Here is a 19,186-nt window from a genome sequence, read left to right on the forward strand (position 1 = left end):
GGAACCTGGGAAAAGACAGGCCAGTCAGTCTGACATCCATCCTTGGGGAAATTCTGGAGCAGATTCTAAAGAAGTCAATCTGTAAGCACCTTGAAAACAATGCAATAATTACTAGAAGCCAACAGGGATTTGTCAAGAACAAATCCTGTCAGACTAATCTGATCTCATTGTTCGATCGCATAACCTCCCTTGTGGGCTGTGGGAATGCTGTGGATGTCATATATCTTGACTTCAGCAAAGCTTTTGACAAAGTGCCCCATGATATTCCGATAAACAAAAGAGCTAAAAGTGGGCTAGATAGAACAACTATTAGATGGATACATAGTTGGCCACAGACTCAGACTCAAAGAATGCTTATCAACAGTATCTTCTCAATCTGGGGGGAGGTAAGGAGTGAGGTACTACAGGGATCAGTCCTGGGCCCAGTGCTCTTCAACATTTTTATTAAATATTGAAGGAAGTGCAGGGAATGTGTATCAAGTTTGCAGATGACACCAAATTGGGTGGGATAGCTAATACCCTGGAAGACAGAAACAAACTTCAAAGTGATCTTGATAGGCTGGAGTGCTGGGCTGAAAACAACAGAATGAAATTTAATTGGGATTAATGCCAAATTCTACACCTAGGAAAAGGAAACCAAATGCACATTTACAAGACGGGGGATACATGACTCAGCAATACTACAAACAAGAACCACCTTGGAATTGTTCTAGATCACAAGCTGAATATGAGCCAACACTGTGAAATGGCTGCAAAAATAGCAAATGCTGTTTTGGGCTGCTTTAATAGAATTCTTTGATGTTGCTTAAGGTGTGAGCTCAGAGCAAAGACCTTGCGACACTCAAAGCATTTCTAGGTCTTCTCCCCAGTGTGAATTCTTTGATGCTGCTTAAGGCGTGTGCTCCGAGCAAAGCTCTTCCCGCATTCTAAGCATTTATAGGGTTTCTCCCCATTGTGAATTCTTTGATGCAGCTTAAGGCTGCTGCAGACAGCAAAGCTCTTCCCACACTCAAAGCATTTATAGGGCTTCTCCCCAGTGTGATTTCTTTGATGCAGCTTAAGGCTGCTGCTCTGTGCAAAGCTCTTCCCGCAGTCAAAGCATTTATAGGGCTTCTCCCCAGTGTGAATTCTTTGATGCTGCTTAAGGCCTGTGCTCCGAGCAAAGCTCTTCCCGCAGTCAAAGCATTTATAGGGCTTATCCCCAGTGTGAATTCTTTGATGCTGCTTAAAGTGTGTGCTTCGAGCAAAGGTCTTCCCGCACTCAAAGCATTTATAGGGCTTCTCCCCAGTGTGAATTCTCTGATGATGCTTAAGGTTTGAGCTCACAACAAAGCTCTTCCCGCACTCAAGGCATTTATAGGGCTTCTTCCCAGTGTGAATTCTTTGATGCAGTTTAAAGCTTTTGCTGCAAGCAAAGCTCTTCCCGCACTCAAAGCAATTATAGGGCTTCTCCCCAGTGTGATTTCTTTGATGCAGCTTAAGGCTTGTGCTCCGAGCAAAGCTCTTCCCGCACTCAAAGCATTTATAGGGCTTCTCCCCAGTGTGAATTCTTTGATGCTGCTTTAGGCTTGTGCTCCGAGCAAAGCTCTTCCCGCACTCAAAGCATTTATAGGGCTTCTCCCCAGTGTGAATTCTTTGATGCTGCTTAAGGTGTGTGCTCTGAGCAAAGCTCTTCCCGCACTCTAAGCATTTATAGGGCTTCTCCCCAGTGTGAATTCTTTGATGCAGTTTAAAGCTTTCGCTGCTAGCAAAGCTCTTCCTGCACTCAAAGCAATTATAGGGCTTCTCCCCAGTGTGAATTGTTTGATGCAGCTTAAGGCTTTCGCTGCGAGCAAAGCTCTTCCCACACTCAAAGCATTTATAGGGCTTCCCCCCAGTGTGAATTCTTTGATGGCGCTTAAGGCTTTCGCTGTGAGCAAAGCTCTTCCCGCACTCAAAGCATTTATAGGGCTTCTCCCCAGTGTGAATTCTTTGATGGCGCTTAAGGAGATTGCTCTGAGCAAAGCTCTTCCCGCACTCTAAGCATTTATAGGGCTTCTCCCCAGTGTGAATTCTTTGAGGCAGTTTAAAGCTTTCGCTGCAAGCAAAGCTCTTCCCGAACTCAAAGCAATTATAGGGCTCCTCCCCAGTGTGAATTGTTTGATGCAGCTTAAGGCTTTCGCTGCGAGCAAAGCTCTTCCCACACTCAAAGCATTTATAGGGCTTCCCCCCAGTGTGAATTCTTTGATGGCGCTTAAGGCTTTCGCTGTGAGCAAAGCTCTTCCCGCACTCAAACCATTTATAGGGCTTCCCCCCAGTGTGAATTCTTTGATGGCGCTTAAGGAGTGTGCTCTGAGCAAAGCTGTTCCCGCATTCAAAGCATTTATAGGGCTTCTCCCCAGTGTGAATTCTTTGATGCTGCTTAAGACTCGTGCTGCGAGCAAAGCTCATCCCCCTCTTTAAGCATTTATGGGGCTTCTCCCCAGTGTGAATTCTTTGATGCAGCTTAAGCCTTGCACTGCAAGCAAAGCTCTTCCCGTACTCTAAGCATTTATAGGGCTTCTTCCCAGTGTGAATTGTTTGATGCAGCTTAAGGCTTTCTCTGCGAGCAAAGCTCTTCCCGCACTCAAAGCATTTATAGGGCTTCTCCCCAGTGCGAATTCTTTTATGCAAGTTAAGGTGTGAGTTGAAAGTGAATTGTTTTTCACACACTAAGCACTGAAACCTTTGATATTTGTTAGATTGAATCTTCTGAGTTTTACTCTGTTTCTTCCTTTTACAAATGTTCTTTTTACTTGGTGCTTCCAGTATTGGAGTTTCACAGACCTCTGATCCTTCAAAAGAAATGGATTCGTTTTCCCTCTCCCCTTCAGTTTCAGTTTCCCTTCTCTGGTGTGGGTCATTTGTCTTGGTCTCCCTGTGATCACCTGCAAGTATAAACATAGAAATCATCTTGAAATCTTGGAACAAAAGAAATGGTTGCTGATTTAATTCACAGGATAAAAAATAAAAAATCGTTGGTGAGGCAGATCCTTCTAGAGATATTAGATATCCTGATGATAAATAGAACTGAGAACTAGACTGCCATACAATGCTTTCATTTATATGGAATAGCTCATATAAAGTAGTTGAGAGAATAAATGAACAACATAAAATACTGTAAAAATAAAATACACTTAAAAGCTGCCATTTTCTCCTAGCTGATCGTTTAACTGGGAACAGGAAAGTGGGAATTCAATCCTAATGGTTATTTTCAATGTCTAGTTATATCTTAAAATGAAAAGCAAGCTGTCCAGAGCTGTCTTCTGAAAAGGCTGAACTCTCCTCTCCTCCATGGAGACCATTAAGATAATATCTGTCTTCAATATTACGCAGATGCAATTATAGCAGCAAAGTAAGATGGGTTGGCAGCCATCTCTGCCACAGAGCAAGTCCATCAAGGGGCTTTTCTCAACGTTTTGTCAGGTCTTCGGAGTCAATGACTTTTGTATTCTGCACTGACACAAAGAAAGAAGAGCTGAAATTCCACCTTCCAGGATCTGGCAAGAAGGCAGAGAGGGAGCCTTACCCAGAGGAGTCCCATTCCTTACCCAAAGAGGTCAGGATCCCACGGTTCTCCTCCATGACTTCTTTGTGCAGAGTCCTCTGGCCTGGATCCAGCAGAGCCCACTCCTCCTCCGAGAAATGCACGGCCACCTCCTCAAAGGTCACCAGACCCTGAAAGAAGAAGAAGAAATGATATTCTCTTTAAGCATTATGTAGCAATCCATGAAGACAAGGATGGTGAGGTCCTTTTTCTGAATGCCAAAGCATTGTGAGTGACCTTCAAGGCCTTCCTAGCCGCCATCTTGGGGAAGAGCAAAGGCTAAAGGGACAGGTTCTTCCAGGACCAAAGAGATGTGCAGGAGACGGAGGCCCCCAGGACTCCCCTACCTGCCCAGGCTGTGCAGAAACTGCTTCCGCTCCACCGCCAAGCGAACGAGGCCCAGAAGGACCCACCAGGATCAGTTCACTTCCCCTGCAGGTTGTTTTGCTCCCTGTGAGGAAGGCAAAGAAGGTGGGAAGGTGAGTAGGTAAGTTAACATTCTTAACTATTCCCATTTTCATTGTTTATTTTCAGTGTTTATTCATTTATTGCATTTCTTTACCATACGATAGCCGAAGCACTTAAAAACAATATCCAAATATTTAAAACTGCGAAAACATACAATATACACATACATACAAACCTACTATAACAAGTTTTAAAACTATGACCCTAAAAAAACAGACCCAGGCTAATTAATTACATATTGCTTGACCTGGCACTGAAAAGATAACAATGTCGGTGCCATGTGAAGTGAACCACATTGGGGAGATTGTTCCACAGCTGGGGGGCCACCACAGAGAAGGTCTCTCCCTTGTTGTCGTCCTCCGATCTTCCCTCTGAGTAGGCGCCTGGAGGAGGACCTTAGTTGTTGAGTGTGTAAGACCAAGCCAGAGTGGGTCTGATACCCTCAAACAACATTACTAAACATTTCCTTTTTGAGTATTTCCCCCAGCAAAACCAGGCTCAAGAAGAACATTAAGAGGGAGCTGAGATCGCTGGGAGAAGGGAGCTGAGATCGCTGGGAGAGCTGAAGTTCCAAGGAGTTCCAGTGCAGGTTTTTAATGATTTATGTCAACAAACTTTGGAATGGAGACACAGCGTCAAGCCCATAACAGCGGAGGTGAAGAAGAGGGGGATACCCTATGCTCGGGGGTACCCAGTTTTTCTGCGTTTTTCATATAAGGAGAAAAATTACAAAGTTTTTTCTTTTCAGCAAGGCCTGGAGCTTCTTGAGAGTTTAGGTTTGGGTCCACGAGATGACGTCGGCGATGATGCAAAGGATGAGGAGGAGGAAGAAAGAGGCGCAGTAGGGGGTGGGATGTACATTGGTTAATATTGTGATGATAAGCAGTATAATTATATCAGAAGTCTTACTGGTTCTGTTTTCCTGGCTCACCTTCCCCCCCCCCAGGTTAATAATTATGGCTGGAGTGTTAGACTCCCGGGGAAAAGATATGGGAGGGAGGGTGGGGGGAGGGAGTTGGGAAGTGGGGTGGGAGGGAAGGGTATGAATGGGGGTTTATGTTCTTATGTATATAAATTAGATTCTCAGCACATAAGGGATCGGAAAGAAGACCAAAGAATTAAGTATGGATAAGAAGATAAGAATCTCAACGCTTAATTTTAAGGGTCTGGGGGCAGTCATGAAAAGGAGGAGAATGGAACAATTGTTAAATAGTGATGGTTCTGACATTATTTTTCTGCAGGAAATGCCTCAATGTAACGATGAGACAAATGTAATTCGCCTGAAATGGTCAGTTTATTATGGAAAGTCGTTGAGGACTTAAAAAAAAATGGGGTGGCCATTTTAATTTCAAAAAGAAGTGGATTTACGCTGGAGAATATTAAAAAGGATGGGAATGGGAGATATCTCTTGATTAAAGGTCAAATTGAAGGGAAAATGTATACTTTGATTAATGTTTATGCACCAAATGATAAACAAAGAGAATTTTATGAACAGGTACTCAGAGAGTTAGAAGAATTTAAGGAGGGATATGTTATTTTGGTGGGAGATTTTAATATGGTTACGGATAATAGAGTAGACAGGTCAAACCCCACTAAGGTAGAAAAGAGAAATAACGTTACTATTTTAAATAAATTAATTAAAGAAAAAGATTTTGTTGATTGTTGGAGAGTTCTTAGAGAGGCGGATCCTGGATTTACGTTTTACTCTCCAGTCCATCATACATATTCTAGGATAGATCATATTTTTGTCTCCAGAGAGTTTGTAACTAAGCTATGCAGAATGGAATTAGGGGTAATTAGAGTAACGGATCATGCATTGGTAAGTTTAGATTTTACAGTTAGTAAGGATTACAAAGAAGTGTTAAGGTGGAGATTGAATACCAAGATATTTAAGCATATTAAAGTGATTGAGAAAATGCAAGAGGAATTGTCAGAAACCTGGGAAATAAATGAAAAGGGAGGAACAAGGACCGCAGTGTTTGGGATACCATGAAGGCTGTGATTAGGGGGATTTGTATCATGGAAACGTGCAACCTAAAAAGACAACAGGATGTATTGCAGGTTAAATTAGAGAAAGAGATAATAATGGGAAAAAGAATATTGGCAATCTAAAAATGAACATAAGTTAATAGAACTACAAGCAAAGAAAAAGGAATTCGAGAATATAAACTTAGAAGAAGTTCAGAGGAATTTAATTTATATGAAAAGAGAATATTTTCAAAATAGTAATAAGAATTCGAAAATGCTTGCTAAGCTCACACAAAAGGAAAAAGCTAAAAATGGGATAGGATCAGTAAAAAATAAGCAAGGCAATTATTGTCACATGATGAAGGATAAAATAAAAAAATTTCAGGAATTTTTTGAAGATTTATATAAGGGAAAAGATACCCAAAAGAAGAGGATGGAAGTGTATGAGGACAAATTCTTGAAGAAGGGATTAGAAAAAGAGCATAAGGAAATAATGGACAAAATTATATTGCAAAGTGAAATAGAGGAGGTTATAGACCAGCTGAAAGTGGGGAAAGCACCTGGGGCAGATGGTCTAGGACCAGAGCTTTATAAAAAATTTAAACCATTAATAGTGCCAAAGTTATTGAAATTATATAATGCTATTTTGGAAGGGGAGAAGATTCCAGAATCATGGGAGCATTCTATAATAATTTTAATTCCGAAGCCTGATAAGGATTTGACTCTCCCTGATTCTTATAGACCAATTTCGTTAATAAATCAAGATGCAATTTTTTTTCCAACTATTTTGGCTAAAAGATTAAACAAATTTATAGCTAACTATGTAGGGGAAGACCAATGTGGTTTTATAGCAGGAAGACAGATGCACACTTTAGTGGGTAGAGTTTTGAATGTAATTCAGGGGATAAAAAAGTCAAAGATTAAAGCAGGTATCTTAGCGTTGGACATTTTTAAGGCTTTTGATTGTGTGAGTTGGCAAGCACTAAAGATGGTTCTAAATAAAATGTGGTTTGGAAACAAATTTAAAGCTATAATAGAGCAGTTATACTCCCAAAATACAGCTGTAGTGGTAGTAAATGATGGAGTTACGGACAAGATACGACTAGCCAGAGGGACAAGACAAGGTTGCCCACTCTCGCCGGTCCTGTTTGTATTGGTTATGGAATTATTGGCAAATGTAATAAGAGATGATGGGGAGATAGAGGGGATAGGTAGTAGTAATAAAATAAAATTGAATATGTTTGCAGATGATACTTTGATAACTATTAAAGATCCTATAGGTAAGATGGAAAGAATTAAACAGCAGTTGAAAGAATTTGAAGAAGTTACTGGGTTAAGAATAAATTGGGCAAAATCGGAATTGATGTTATTTAACTACACTAAAAAGGAGGAAAAGGAGCGGGAAGGGAATGTTACAGAATTGAAAAGTAAAGAGAAAAATAGATATTTGGGAATTAGGATTACTAAAAATTTAGAAGATTTAGAAAACGAGAATTTAAGTGGTTTGAAAAAAGAGATATTAGAAAAATTAAAAAAATATAAAAGATTGAACCTTTCATGGTTTGGAAGAATAGCTTTAATAAAGATGAAGATTTTACCTAAGATTAATTTTGTTTTTAGGATGTTACCAATAAGAATCTCAGATCTAGAGTTAAAAAGTTGGCAGAATATTATAAATAATTATTGTAATGCAGAGAAGAAATCTAGGATTAATAAAAGTAAATGGTATTTAAGACAAAGAAAGGGAGGATTGGGACTCCCAAACATTAGTTCATATTGTTGAAGCAATTTTAGGTGTAGGTGATTTAGATTGGATGGATGAAAAAAGCACAAGTAATATAGAATTAAATTTGCATAATGTATTCTTTAAGGAAAGAGGGAAAAGAAAATGGGTTGATGATTTAGGTAATCAGTTTTTGAAGTTCCATTGGGAACTTTGGAACAAATATAAAAAGGAATTGCTTTCAAGCAGCTCCCCTTTAACACCGGTGATAATGTTAAAGAATTTTCCTGAAGATTTAAAGAATAGATTAAGTAAAGTTCTAATAGAGAAAAATAAAATGAAATTAAGAGAATGGTTAAGAGGGATGAATACAAGAGAGAAGATGGAAGAGGTTTTAAAAGATAAAAAATTAACTTGGTTAAATTATGGAATGGACTAAAAATTGGGTAAGAGAAAATGGAGAGTGTGGAGAGATGACCAAGTTTGAGAAATTAATTGTAAAAAAAGAAATCGATAAGGGACAAAATATAGGGACAAAAAGGTTAATGAGTCAATTATATAATATATTAACTGAGAAAGGATTGTTGGATAGTGTAGGAAAATCGGTTTGGGAGACAGATTTGAAGATACAAATAGGACAGCAGAGTTGGGAAAGACTATGGAGACTGAGAGTGTTGAGAAATATGTCAGTAAGAATAAAGAACTATTATAAAATTTTATGGAGGTGGTACCTAACTCCGGTTAGATTAAACAAGATTAATAATCAGCATTCAGCAGATTGTTGGAGGGGTTGTGGTGAAAAAGGAACATACTTACATATGTGGTGGGATTGTAAATATGTGCAAAAGTTGTGGAAGATGGTGTTCTTCGAAATTGAGCAGATTGTTGGAATGAAAATAGAAGATACACCAAGGATTGCATTACTCTCACTGCAAGAAGATCTTAAATGTAGTAAAGAAATTAAGGAACTGATAACGAATTTGCTGACGGCTGCAAGGTTAATCGTAGCTAGGAACTGGAAGACACAAGGAGATTATTGTGTTGAAGAATGGCATGAAGAAGTGTGGGATATTGCTATTAATGATAAATTGACATGTAATATTAAAATGAAAAGAGGTATAGTAAAAACGAATGATTTTGAGGGAATTTGGAAAAAGTTCTTAGTATTTGTGTTTTCTAAGGGAAGCGGGAAACCACCAACAGAAGAAACTATGAGTTTTTGGAAACAGGAATGAGATCCCGAGGTGGGGGGTGCACTTTTATGTTGAGCATGAATATGTTTAATAGCTTAAGTATGTATATATGATACAAATGCTATTTTATGTTTATGTACTATGTTTTTTTGTTGTTAATTGTATTGTGGTAGGTAAAAGTTAATATATATATATAAGAAGAACATTAAGACAGCTCATGCACTTCAGGCGTAATTGAGGGAGGGAGACCATGGGGAAATACGTGCACTAATCCTTACCCAGTGAGGAGGGTCCTCCGTCTCCCTCCTGCAAGATCCACCTGTCCAGCAGCCTCTGTGTGATGCCCGGTGGAGCCTTCCCTGCCTCAGGGAAATCTGTGGGTGCTCTGGCCAACATCCCCTGGACCTGGAGCAGGAGGGAGGATCCCAGGCAGAGAAGAGGGATTAGAGAAGGAAAGAAACAGCTCAGGTCAAGGCCAAGGGCAGCATATCTCAATAGCTTTGTCCTTCAGGTCTCATTCTAAAGTTGATCTACCATCCAAGCCACACAGCACAGGAACTTGTGCCTTTGTCAGGGGGCTAAGAGTTCAACCCTGATATCCAGCATTTTCCACTGTAAACACAGCAGTTTGGCATCTACAAATGCTATTCCTGTTCCGTTGGGGGGACTCTGACACTTGTTGAAGAAGGATCCCCTCCTTCCCCAGAACTTCACAAACCCATTCATTTCTCCTGTGATCATAAGAACGTAAGAAGAGCACAAGCAGGACATGAGTGCAACAGCACCCTCCTGCCCACGTTCCCCAGAAAGTGGTGTACATATAATCATAGAGTTGGAAGGGGCCTACAAGGCCATAGAGCCCAACTGCCTGCTCAATGCAGGAATCTACCCTAAAGCACCCCTGACAGATGGTTGTCCAGCTGCCTCTTGAAGGCCTCCAGTGTGGAAGAGCCCACAACCTCCCTAGGGAACTGATTCCATTTTCGTACTGCTCTAACAGTCAGGACGTTTTCCCTGATGTCCAGACACAATCTGGCTTCCTGTAACTTGAGCCTGTTATTCCGGGTCCTGCACTCTGGGAGGATCGAGAAGAGATCCTGGCCCTCCTCTGCGTGACAACCTTTTAAATATTTTAAGAGTGCTATCATGTCTCCTCCCAATCTCTTCTCCAGGCTAAACATGCCCAATTCTTTCAATCTCTCCTCATAGAGCTTTGTCTCCAGACCCCTGTTCATCCTCATGGCCCTCCTTTGAACACTCTCCAGCTTGTCTGCATCCTTCTTGAAGTGTGGAGCCCAGAACTGGACGCAATACTCTAGATGAGGCCTAACCAGTGCTGAATAGAGGAGAACCAGTTTTTCACACAATTTGGAAGCTATACCTCTATTAATGCATCCCAGAATAATATTTGCTTTTTTTGCAGCCACATCACACTGTTGGCTCATATTCAGCTTGCGATCTACAACAATTCCAAGATCCTTCTCCTTTGTAGTATTGCTGAGCTAAGTATCCCCCATCTTATAACTGTGCATTTGGTTTCTATTTCCTAAATGTAGAACTCGGCATTTATCCCTATTAAATTTCATTCTGTTGTTTTCTGCCCAGCACTCCAGCCTATCAAAATCACTTTGAAGTTTGTTTCTGTCTTCCAGGGTATTAACTATCCCACCCAATTTTGTGTCATCTGTCAATTTGATCAGCGTTCCCTGCCCCTCCTCAACTAATTGAGGAGTAAGTAATCTCCGAAATTTGGTCCTTTTTATATATATATATATATATATATATATATATACACATATATATATATTTTTGAAACAACAAACACAAATCAAAATCACTTAATACAAAGACATTATAATACCTTACTATCATATATTCGATGTTAACCTGTTAAACATAATATAATAAACATAACAGTGCTCCCCCCACCTCGGGATCTCATTCTTGTTTCCAAAAACTCATAGTTTCATCTGTTGGTGGATCCCCCCTTCCTTTAGAAAATACAAACTCCAGGAACTTTTTCCATATACTCTCAAAATCATTCGTTTTTACTATGCCTCTTTTCATTTTTATATTACATGTCAATTTATCGTTTATAGCAATGCCCCACACTTCTTTATACCATTCTTCAATACAATAATCTCCTGTAATTTTCCAATTCCTAGTTACTATCAACCTTGCAGCTGTCAGCAGGTTCGTTATCAATTATTTCATTTCTTTATTACATTTAAGATCATCATGCAGTGAGAGTAATGCAATCCTTGGTGTAACCTCTACTTTAAATCCCACAATCTGTTCAATCTCATTGTAAGTAATCTCCGAAATTTGCTCCTGATTAGGCTGCTTTTCAAGTCCTAAAACGTGTAGCAACCATACTCACGGCCTGTATGATCCCTAAAAGGGCACTGAGTGGACTGATATGATGCTTAAAACATAGTTAATACAAATCTAATAATACTTACTACATATAAGAATGAAAATATATATCAAAACAATGTCAAGAAATGACAGAAAAGGAATACAATAGAGCTGTACTTTAAAATAGAAGAACAGGATTACAACCAAGGCCTCCAATTACACTCTTCGTTGAGTCCTTGTGGTTGTAATGTCCTTAAGGTGAAAACCCAGAATATTTCCCTCCTTCTTAGTCGATGGTCTACTCTTGTCCCATATCCTCCAATCCTTTCAATAATCCAGAATCTCAGGTCTTTGTCATCATGGCCCATATCAAGAAAATGCTTGACCAGAGGTGCCTGAAGTCTTTTGCAGCGAATGCAGCTTTTGTGATTCATGCCATCAAGAGTCCATGTAATTTATTGTACATTGGTATGACCACAAGAAGCATCAGAACCCGCATCTGTGAGCACAAAAGCTGCATTCGCTCCAAAAGTGTAAGTTTTCTTAAACTTACTTTGTTTACAGGAGGGAGGATCCCAGACAGAGAAGGGGGAGGTGGGAAGGAATGAAATGGGTCAGGTCAGGGCCGAGGGCAGCATTTCCCAATCGGTTTGACTTTCAGGTCTCATTCTGAAGTTTGTTTATTTATTTATTTATTACATTTAAATACCGCCCAATAGCTGGAGCTCTCTGGGCGGTTCACAAAGTTGATCTACCATCAAAGCCACACAGCACAGGAACTTGTGTCTTTGTCACGGGGCTGAGAATTAAGCCCTGGGATAAGAACTCTCAGAACCTTTGTCTATTATCTTTGCAAAATCATGGAAAATGGGTGAGGTGCCGGACGACAGGAGGAGGGCTAACGTTGTCCCTATCTTCAAAAAGGGCAAAAAGGAGGAACCTGGGAAATACAGACCAGTCAGTCTGACATCCATCCCTGGAGCAGATTCTGGAGCAGATACTAAATAAGTCAATCTGTAAGCCCCTTGAAAACAATGCAATGATTACTAGAAGCCAACAGGGATTTGTCAAGAACAAATCCTGTCAGACTAATTTGATCTCATTTTTTGATAGGATAACCTCCCTTGCGGACTGTGGGAATGCTGTGGACGTCATATATCTTGACTTCAGCAAAGCGTTTGACAAAGTGCCCCATGATATTGTGAATAACAAAAGAGCAAAAAGTAGGCTAAATGGAACAACTATTAGGTGGATTCACAGTTGGCTACAGAATCGGACTCAAAGAGTACTTATGAATGGAACCTTCTCAAACTGGGGAGAGGCAACGAGTGGGGTGCCGCAGGGCTCAGTCCTGGGCCCAGTGCTCTTCAACACTTTTATTAATGATTTGGACGAGGAGGTGCAGGGAACGCTGATCAAATTTGCAGATGACACCAAATTGGGTGGGATAGCTAATACCCTGGAAGACAGAAACAAACTTCAAAGTGATCTTGATAGGCTGGAGTGCTGGGCTGAAAACAACAGAATGAAATTTAATAGGGATAAATGCCAAGTTCTACATTTAGCAAATATAAGCCAAAGGCACAGTTACAAGATGGGGGATACTTGGCTCAGCAATACTACAAACGAGAAGGATCTTGGAATTGCTGTAGATCGCAAGCTGAATATGAGTCAACAGTGCGATATGGTTGCAAAAAAGGCAAATGCTATTTTGGTCTGCATTAATAGAAGTATAGCTTCCAAATCACGTGAGGTACTGGTTCCTCTAATTCGGCCCTGGTTAGGCTTCTAGAGTATTGCATTCAGTTCTGGGCTCCACAATTGAAGAAGGACGCAGTCAAGCTGGAGCGTGTTCAGAGGAGGGCAACCAAGACGATCAGGGGTCTGCAAACAAAGCCCTATGAAGAGACACCGAAAGAACTGGGCATGTTTAGCCTGGAGAAGAGAAGATTGAAGGGAGACATGAGTGCACTCTTCAAATACTTCAAAGGTTGTCACACAGAGGAGGGCCAGGATCTCTTCTCGATCTTCCCAGAGTGCAGGACATGGAATAACGGGCTCAAGTTAAAGGAAGCCAGACTCCAGCTGGACAACAGGAAAAACGTCCTGACTATTAGAGGAGTACGACAATGGAATCAGTTGCCTGGTGAGGTTGTGGGCTCTCCCACACTAGAGGCCTTCAAGAGGCAGCTGGACAACCATCTGTCAGGGATGCTTTAGGGTGGATTCCTGCATTGAGCAGGGGGTTGGACTCGATGGTCTTTTAGGCCCCTTCCAACTCTGCTATTCTATAATTCTATGACTCTATAAGCAAAGTGCTAGAACACCAGCCACAAGGAAAGACAGAACCCCCCAGACATTCCCTGATACCCAGCATTTTCCACTGTAAACATGGGAGGTTGGTATCTACAAATGGTATTCCTGTTCTGTTGGGAGGACTCTGACACCAGTTGAAGAAGGATCCCCTCCTTCCCCAGAACTTCACAAACCCATTCAGTTCTCCTGTCGTCATGAGAAACTAAGAAGAGCCATTCTGGATCAGAACAAGGGTCCATCTAGTCCAGCATTCTCTCCCCACAGTGGTCCATCACCTGGAGGTAGGATATAGCCATCAGGACTAGCAGCCATCCACAGCCTTCTCCTACAGGATTTTGTCTAACCCCCATTTTAAACCATCTAAATTGGTGGCCATCACTACATCCTCTGGTAGGGAACTGCATATTTTAACCATCCAGTGTTAGCTTAACTATCCTCCAATGAGGGCCTGCTCTACACATGAAGAGCAACTATACTTGGGGGTTGGACCATTGGAAATTGGGGCATCCTTTCCTTAAAGGACATGTAAAATAATGTTGAGATAAGTAGTAAGAACACAGTCCCTGTTAGTTAAGCCTCGTGTGGCGCAGAGTGGTAAAGCAGCAATTTCTGCAGCCGAAACTCTCCCCACAACCCGAGTTCAATCCCAGTGGAAACTGGTTTCAGGCAGCCGGTTTGGGTCAACTCAGCCTTCTATCCTACCGAGGTCAGTAAAATGAGTACCCAGTTAGCTGGGGGAAAGGTAATAATGGCTGGGGAAGGCAACGGCAAACCACCCCGCTATAAGGCCTGCCAAGAAAACGTCAGCGAAAGCTGGTGTCCCTCCAAGAGTCAGTAATGACTCAGTGCTTGCACGAGAGGTTCCTTTTCTTCCTTCCCTGTTAGTTATCAAGATGAAATGCTCTCACCTGCTCTTGGTCCTCTGCCTGACTCAGGAGGAAGCCTTCTGCCAGGGCCACCGCCTGGGAACTGGTCTCCGCTCCACATTCTCTGACCCAGCTCACCATCTCCCGGGGCAGGACAGCCAGGAACTTCTCCAGGACCACCAGGTCCAGCATCTGAGATTTCGTGTGCTCTTCTGGCTTCAGCCACTGGCAGCAAAGGTGGTGGAGACAGCTGCAAACCCCTCGGGGCCCCACGGCCTCCTGGTAGCAGAAGTCCCTGAAGGGCTGAAGCTCCACGTCTGAGCAGGTGTTGCTCCCAGGCTGGTCCTGCTGCACTCTTCCTTCCCAGGGCTCTGCACGGCTCCCTTCCTGGATGTTGCAGGAGACGTTTTCTGGTTCAGGGCCTGCAAAGCTTTGCTCTTCCATCTTCACGCTCTTCTCCATCTCTGCTCCCACCAGGACTCGAAACAGTCTCCTGCCTTGGCTGCCAATTTCTCCTTTGAGGCAGGGACTGTGCTGTAGGAATTAAAATGGAGATTGTGAAGGAGGCACACAAGGTAGAACTGGTTAAAGTTCCCAACCCAGCCGTCCTTCTCCCACCGTTTCCCAGTGAAACACTGGAACTGGAGCCAGTTCACCTGAAAATAACCACACTTCACCAAGGCTTCAGGCAATTTATTAAATCAGAGTAAGGCCCTGAGCGTATGAACAATTAACAGGAGACAGGGGAGGGTGTGTGTGGGAAAACAGTCTAAAAGTTACAATGAAACTAAAAGGCCACAGCAGAAATTAAACAACTTTAAAAGAGCAATAAAAGCCACATCACGGCAAGCCGTTGAGTCAGAGCCACCCAAAGAAAGACACTCAGTCCTGGCTACCTAATACCTGATGGCACGGGGGTCCCTTTGCCACCCTTCTGGACCTCGAGCCGAATGACCCTTCCCCAAATGAACAGAGACCAAAAACTAGAAACCAACTAACTTATCCCCAGAGCTAAGCAGGTGGGGTGGCCTGGCTCCACCAATCCACAAACAAGAAGCTCTCCAGGGCTCCCGGTGAGGCGAGAAGGTTCCCACCTTCAGCTGCACAGATCAACAACCCTGTGGAACGGCCTTGGGCTACCGGCTGCCTTGATAAAACCTGGTAACTGAGCCAGATGGCTGCTTGACTGATCATTCTGCCGAAGGACGGCCGAACGCCCCCCCCCCCCCCCCGCCAGCTACAAGGCCCATGTGCCTTCCCCAATAATTTGATTCTTGTAAACACCAGCCTGGCAAGGTAGACCACAAATCCAAGCTTCAGAGCTGGTATTTCGAGGGTGTGTCGAGGAACCCGGAAAAGGTGGGTCTCCTCTAAGTGGGATCGCTGAGTGGTGGACAAAGACTCTTAAGATGTAGGAGGTTGTGGGCTCTCCCACACTAGAGTCCTTCAAGAGGCAGCTGGACAAGCATCTGTCAGGGATGCTTTAGGGTGGATTCCTGCATTGAGCAGGGGGTTGGACTCGATGGCCTTGTAGGCCCCTTCCAACTCTGCTATTCTATGATTCTATTATTCTATCTGTTCATTTTACTGTTCGCTGTTTCTAAAGCAAGCCACGACACCCTCTTCCTAGGAGGCACACAATCTTGTGAAACTAGTGTTTCAATACTCTTCACAAGAGTTGGTGTCATGGTTGCATCCTTAATACATTTCCCAGTTACTGCGGAAGCGTAGATACTTTGATTTCTAGAGAAAAGGCCCAAAGCAATTTTATGAGCACAGGGTGGGCACAGGGGAAGCCCACATACCTATTTGCTTGAATTCCTGGACAGGGTGAAGCTGAGAACAGACCGCCTTGTTCGTAAGAGCCAGCACCTGTCTCAAAGGGGGCTCCGCGACCCCCGGGCAGATTTTTCAACTAGATTTGTGGTTGAAAATGAAGCTCTTACTCTGCCCCGATGGGAGAGAGTGTGTGTGTAACCAGAGCTGAATTAATGCCGTTAAAAGTTAATAATGTGTGAACGTTTATTTTAAAATTAAGCAAGAAAACAGTGAATACTTTTTCAGCTTGTTAAACAAATGAAATATGCCACTAAGGAAGCCTTAAGAGATGAATGGTTTAAGGGAAGTAAATGGAAAAGGACGTCACATACGGAAGCAAAACGTGAAACACGCAATGACTGGAAAGAAATACATGTGTACACTCTGCCAAACACACTGCAGTTTAACTCTTCCTAAGGCGTGTCAGAAAACAACGTGGAAAGAGTGCCAGGCCCAACTAGCAGGAGTTGAATTGCTATTGATCTCTAGTTAAACTTCCACCAGTCCAAAGTAGATAGATGCAATGATAAAAGCTTTCAACCACATAACAATATAGTCTACAATTTCATGGTTTTAGGCAGCCGATGTTACGCCCGGCCTTATCAGTATTACGGGAGTGTTTCCCTGTGTTATAGGTGATCAGTGAAAAGAGCATTCCATCATGTTAAGGCCGAAATTGAGGGTGGGTCATTCCGATGTTCATAAAATGGAAAATGATTCACCAATCTTTCTGAAACGGAGACCTGCCAGAAAGAAATGCTGGTTTTACACACCCTGCACGTTTCAAGAAAATTGGTGATATATTGAGGGCAGGATGGCAGTTCAAAGTACCAAAGTGGGAAAAGCCTCTCTGCTTCAAACTGACACAGATCTGCTTCTGGGTGGCGATGACTTTTTTGCTCACTAAAAGCTCTGAATTGGGACCCTTACCCTTCAAACCAGTGGTGGGATCGTGTCCCCCTGTCCTTCTAGTTTTTGGAATGGCTTTTCTTTTTTTAAAATTCGCTTCAGTTGATTTTAATTAATATATTTCTTTGCCCCATTAAAGTGAATGGAAGGCCCAATAGAGCAGGAGCATACTCAGTAGAGTTGCTCTCCCCCCTCCCTCCTGTCTCAAATAGATTGGAATGTTGGAAATATGATTTGTCGCCTGGCTCATCTAGGAGCCATTTCCTTCTGCAGTTGAGCCAAAGCCCTGTCTGGACCCTCTCCTTCCCCACACTGCTGTGGAGGCCAGGGAGGGAGGGAGAAACTATCTGCCTTGCTTGGAAGGAAGTCTTTCCTGGCCTCCAAGGAAAAAGAAAACCTGGCTGGCTCAGGTAGGGGTTTGATTGACTTTGTTGTGTGTCTGTGATTGTGAAGAGGGAGGGGTGGGTGGGTGTGTTTGAAGTGCTGGTGCATCCTTCTTAATTCAACGTAAAGAATATATGGCAAACTTTCCTTTGCGGTGGCAGTTCCTCACCCAAGCCTCTTATAAAGTTTAAACTTTATAAGGAATATTGAGTTGAGACTAGGAATGAGAGGAGGTTAACCCTGGCCTATCTGCCATGAATTTAAGCTTATTCAACTAGTATGTGTTTCTTTTAAAGGTGCTGAACTACATTTTAAGCTTTCTTTTATAGATTTGTGTGTGTGTGTGTGTGTATTTTGAATTTGAACACAGATATAGGTCTCTTAAAAAATATTTGGTGTGAAGGAAGGTGAATGGTTTTGGTTGTACATAGAAAATATTTTCCTTTCTCTGTGTCCCTGCTTCTTAGAAGCTAAATCTGCTGCTTTATGTTTGTATGAAAGGAAAACATTTTCTAAAATGTACATCCATGAATCTTATACCCAAAACATTACTTCACACCAGAGAAATGGTTAAGGGACCTAGTTTTTGCTACAACCCGGCACCCTCCAGTTGCTGTAGATTTAGATTCACAGAATCATAGAATTCAATGCCCCTCAGCAGTTCCAGTAGTCCAGGGCATGTAGTCCTCTTCATCCTCCTCTTCATTTTATCCTCACAATGACCCTGTAAGGTAGTGTAGGCTGAAGGAAAGCCGGGAAAGGGGGGCATAAGGAATTACATTTATATACCGCCCCATAGCCTGGGTGTATTTATTTATTACATTGATAAACCACCCCATAGCCAAAGCTCTGCAATAAATACCTAAATGTATTGTTAGCAACGATCTCCAGTTATTGACATAGCAAGAAAATACGAGAAAGGAAGCAACATTTGGTGATGCCTTTCATTTGGAAGTTATGTGATATGTGGGTTATCAAGCAGTTATATGAAAAATGCTAGATACTCTGATCCTTGCTTTAAGTGGATTCTTTAATGTCAATATAGTAAAAATTTTAAATTTTAGTGTGGTTTTTAAAATAATTAAACTATAGTGTCATAATTTAAATTTTTTAAATAGTGTAAATTGGGAAATTATTTTAAAAATATTTTTTTCTCCCCTGTGTCAGTTCTTTGATGTCTACTCAAGGTCACACTACAGCTGAAGCTTTCCCCACATCCCATACATTTATATGGATTCTTTCCTGTGTGGTCATCCGTTACACAAAGCCATGGAATTCAATAAATAAAAAAAACTATGTTTCACAAAACAACATTAAAGGCTCTACAGTTTTCAACCAAACTCCAAAAAGCAGGGAAATTGGGAATTAAGGCTCACAAGCCTTTAACGCCACATCCTTCCTAAGGAGGCAGAAAGTGCCAGTGAAATTCTCATTCTCTCAAAGCAGTTCTACATCTCCAACAAATAGTGTCCCTTCTGTTATCAATCGTGCTGCTCTATGCGAGATGTGTGTGAGAAAAAAATATTGTGCAGCCCCTGTATTTGGTAAGGATATAGAACAGCGTTCCCTATCCCGCTGTCCCAACTTTCCTGACCATGGGACATACTGACTTGCAATG

The 19,186-nt window shown here is 42.0% G+C and overlaps 1 protein-coding gene across 2 annotated transcripts; it reads right to left on the reverse strand.

Moving 5' to 3' along the window:
• Nucleotides 1-573: 573 nt before the first annotated feature.
• On the reverse strand, nt 574-14,702 carry LOC134396308 (zinc finger protein 420-like). Of its 2 annotated transcripts, XM_063122755.1 has the most exons (5): nt 14,500-14,702; nt 9,196-9,322; nt 3,913-4,016; nt 3,570-3,696; nt 574-2,906 (listed from the first exon to the last, which is right to left on the reverse strand). In XM_063122755.1, the coding sequence occupies exons 1-5, from the start codon at nt 14,647-14,649 to the stop codon at nt 853-855; spliced, it is 2,562 nt and encodes an 853-aa protein (XP_062978825.1). In that variant the 5' UTR covers nt 14,650-14,702; the 3' UTR covers nt 574-852. The 2 variants fall into 2 exon arrangements, with proteins under 2 accessions (XP_062978825.1, XP_062978826.1); XM_063122756.1 differs by lacking the exons at nt 3,913-4,016; nt 9,196-9,322.
• Nucleotides 14,703-19,186: the final 4,484 nt, after the last annotated feature.

The sequence above is a fragment of the Elgaria multicarinata genome, chromosome 3 (genome assembly GCF_023053635.1).
Source record: "Elgaria multicarinata webbii isolate HBS135686 ecotype San Diego chromosome 3, rElgMul1.1.pri, whole genome shotgun sequence".
NCBI classification, from domain to species: Eukaryota; Metazoa; Chordata; class Lepidosauria; order Squamata; family Anguidae; genus Elgaria; species Elgaria multicarinata.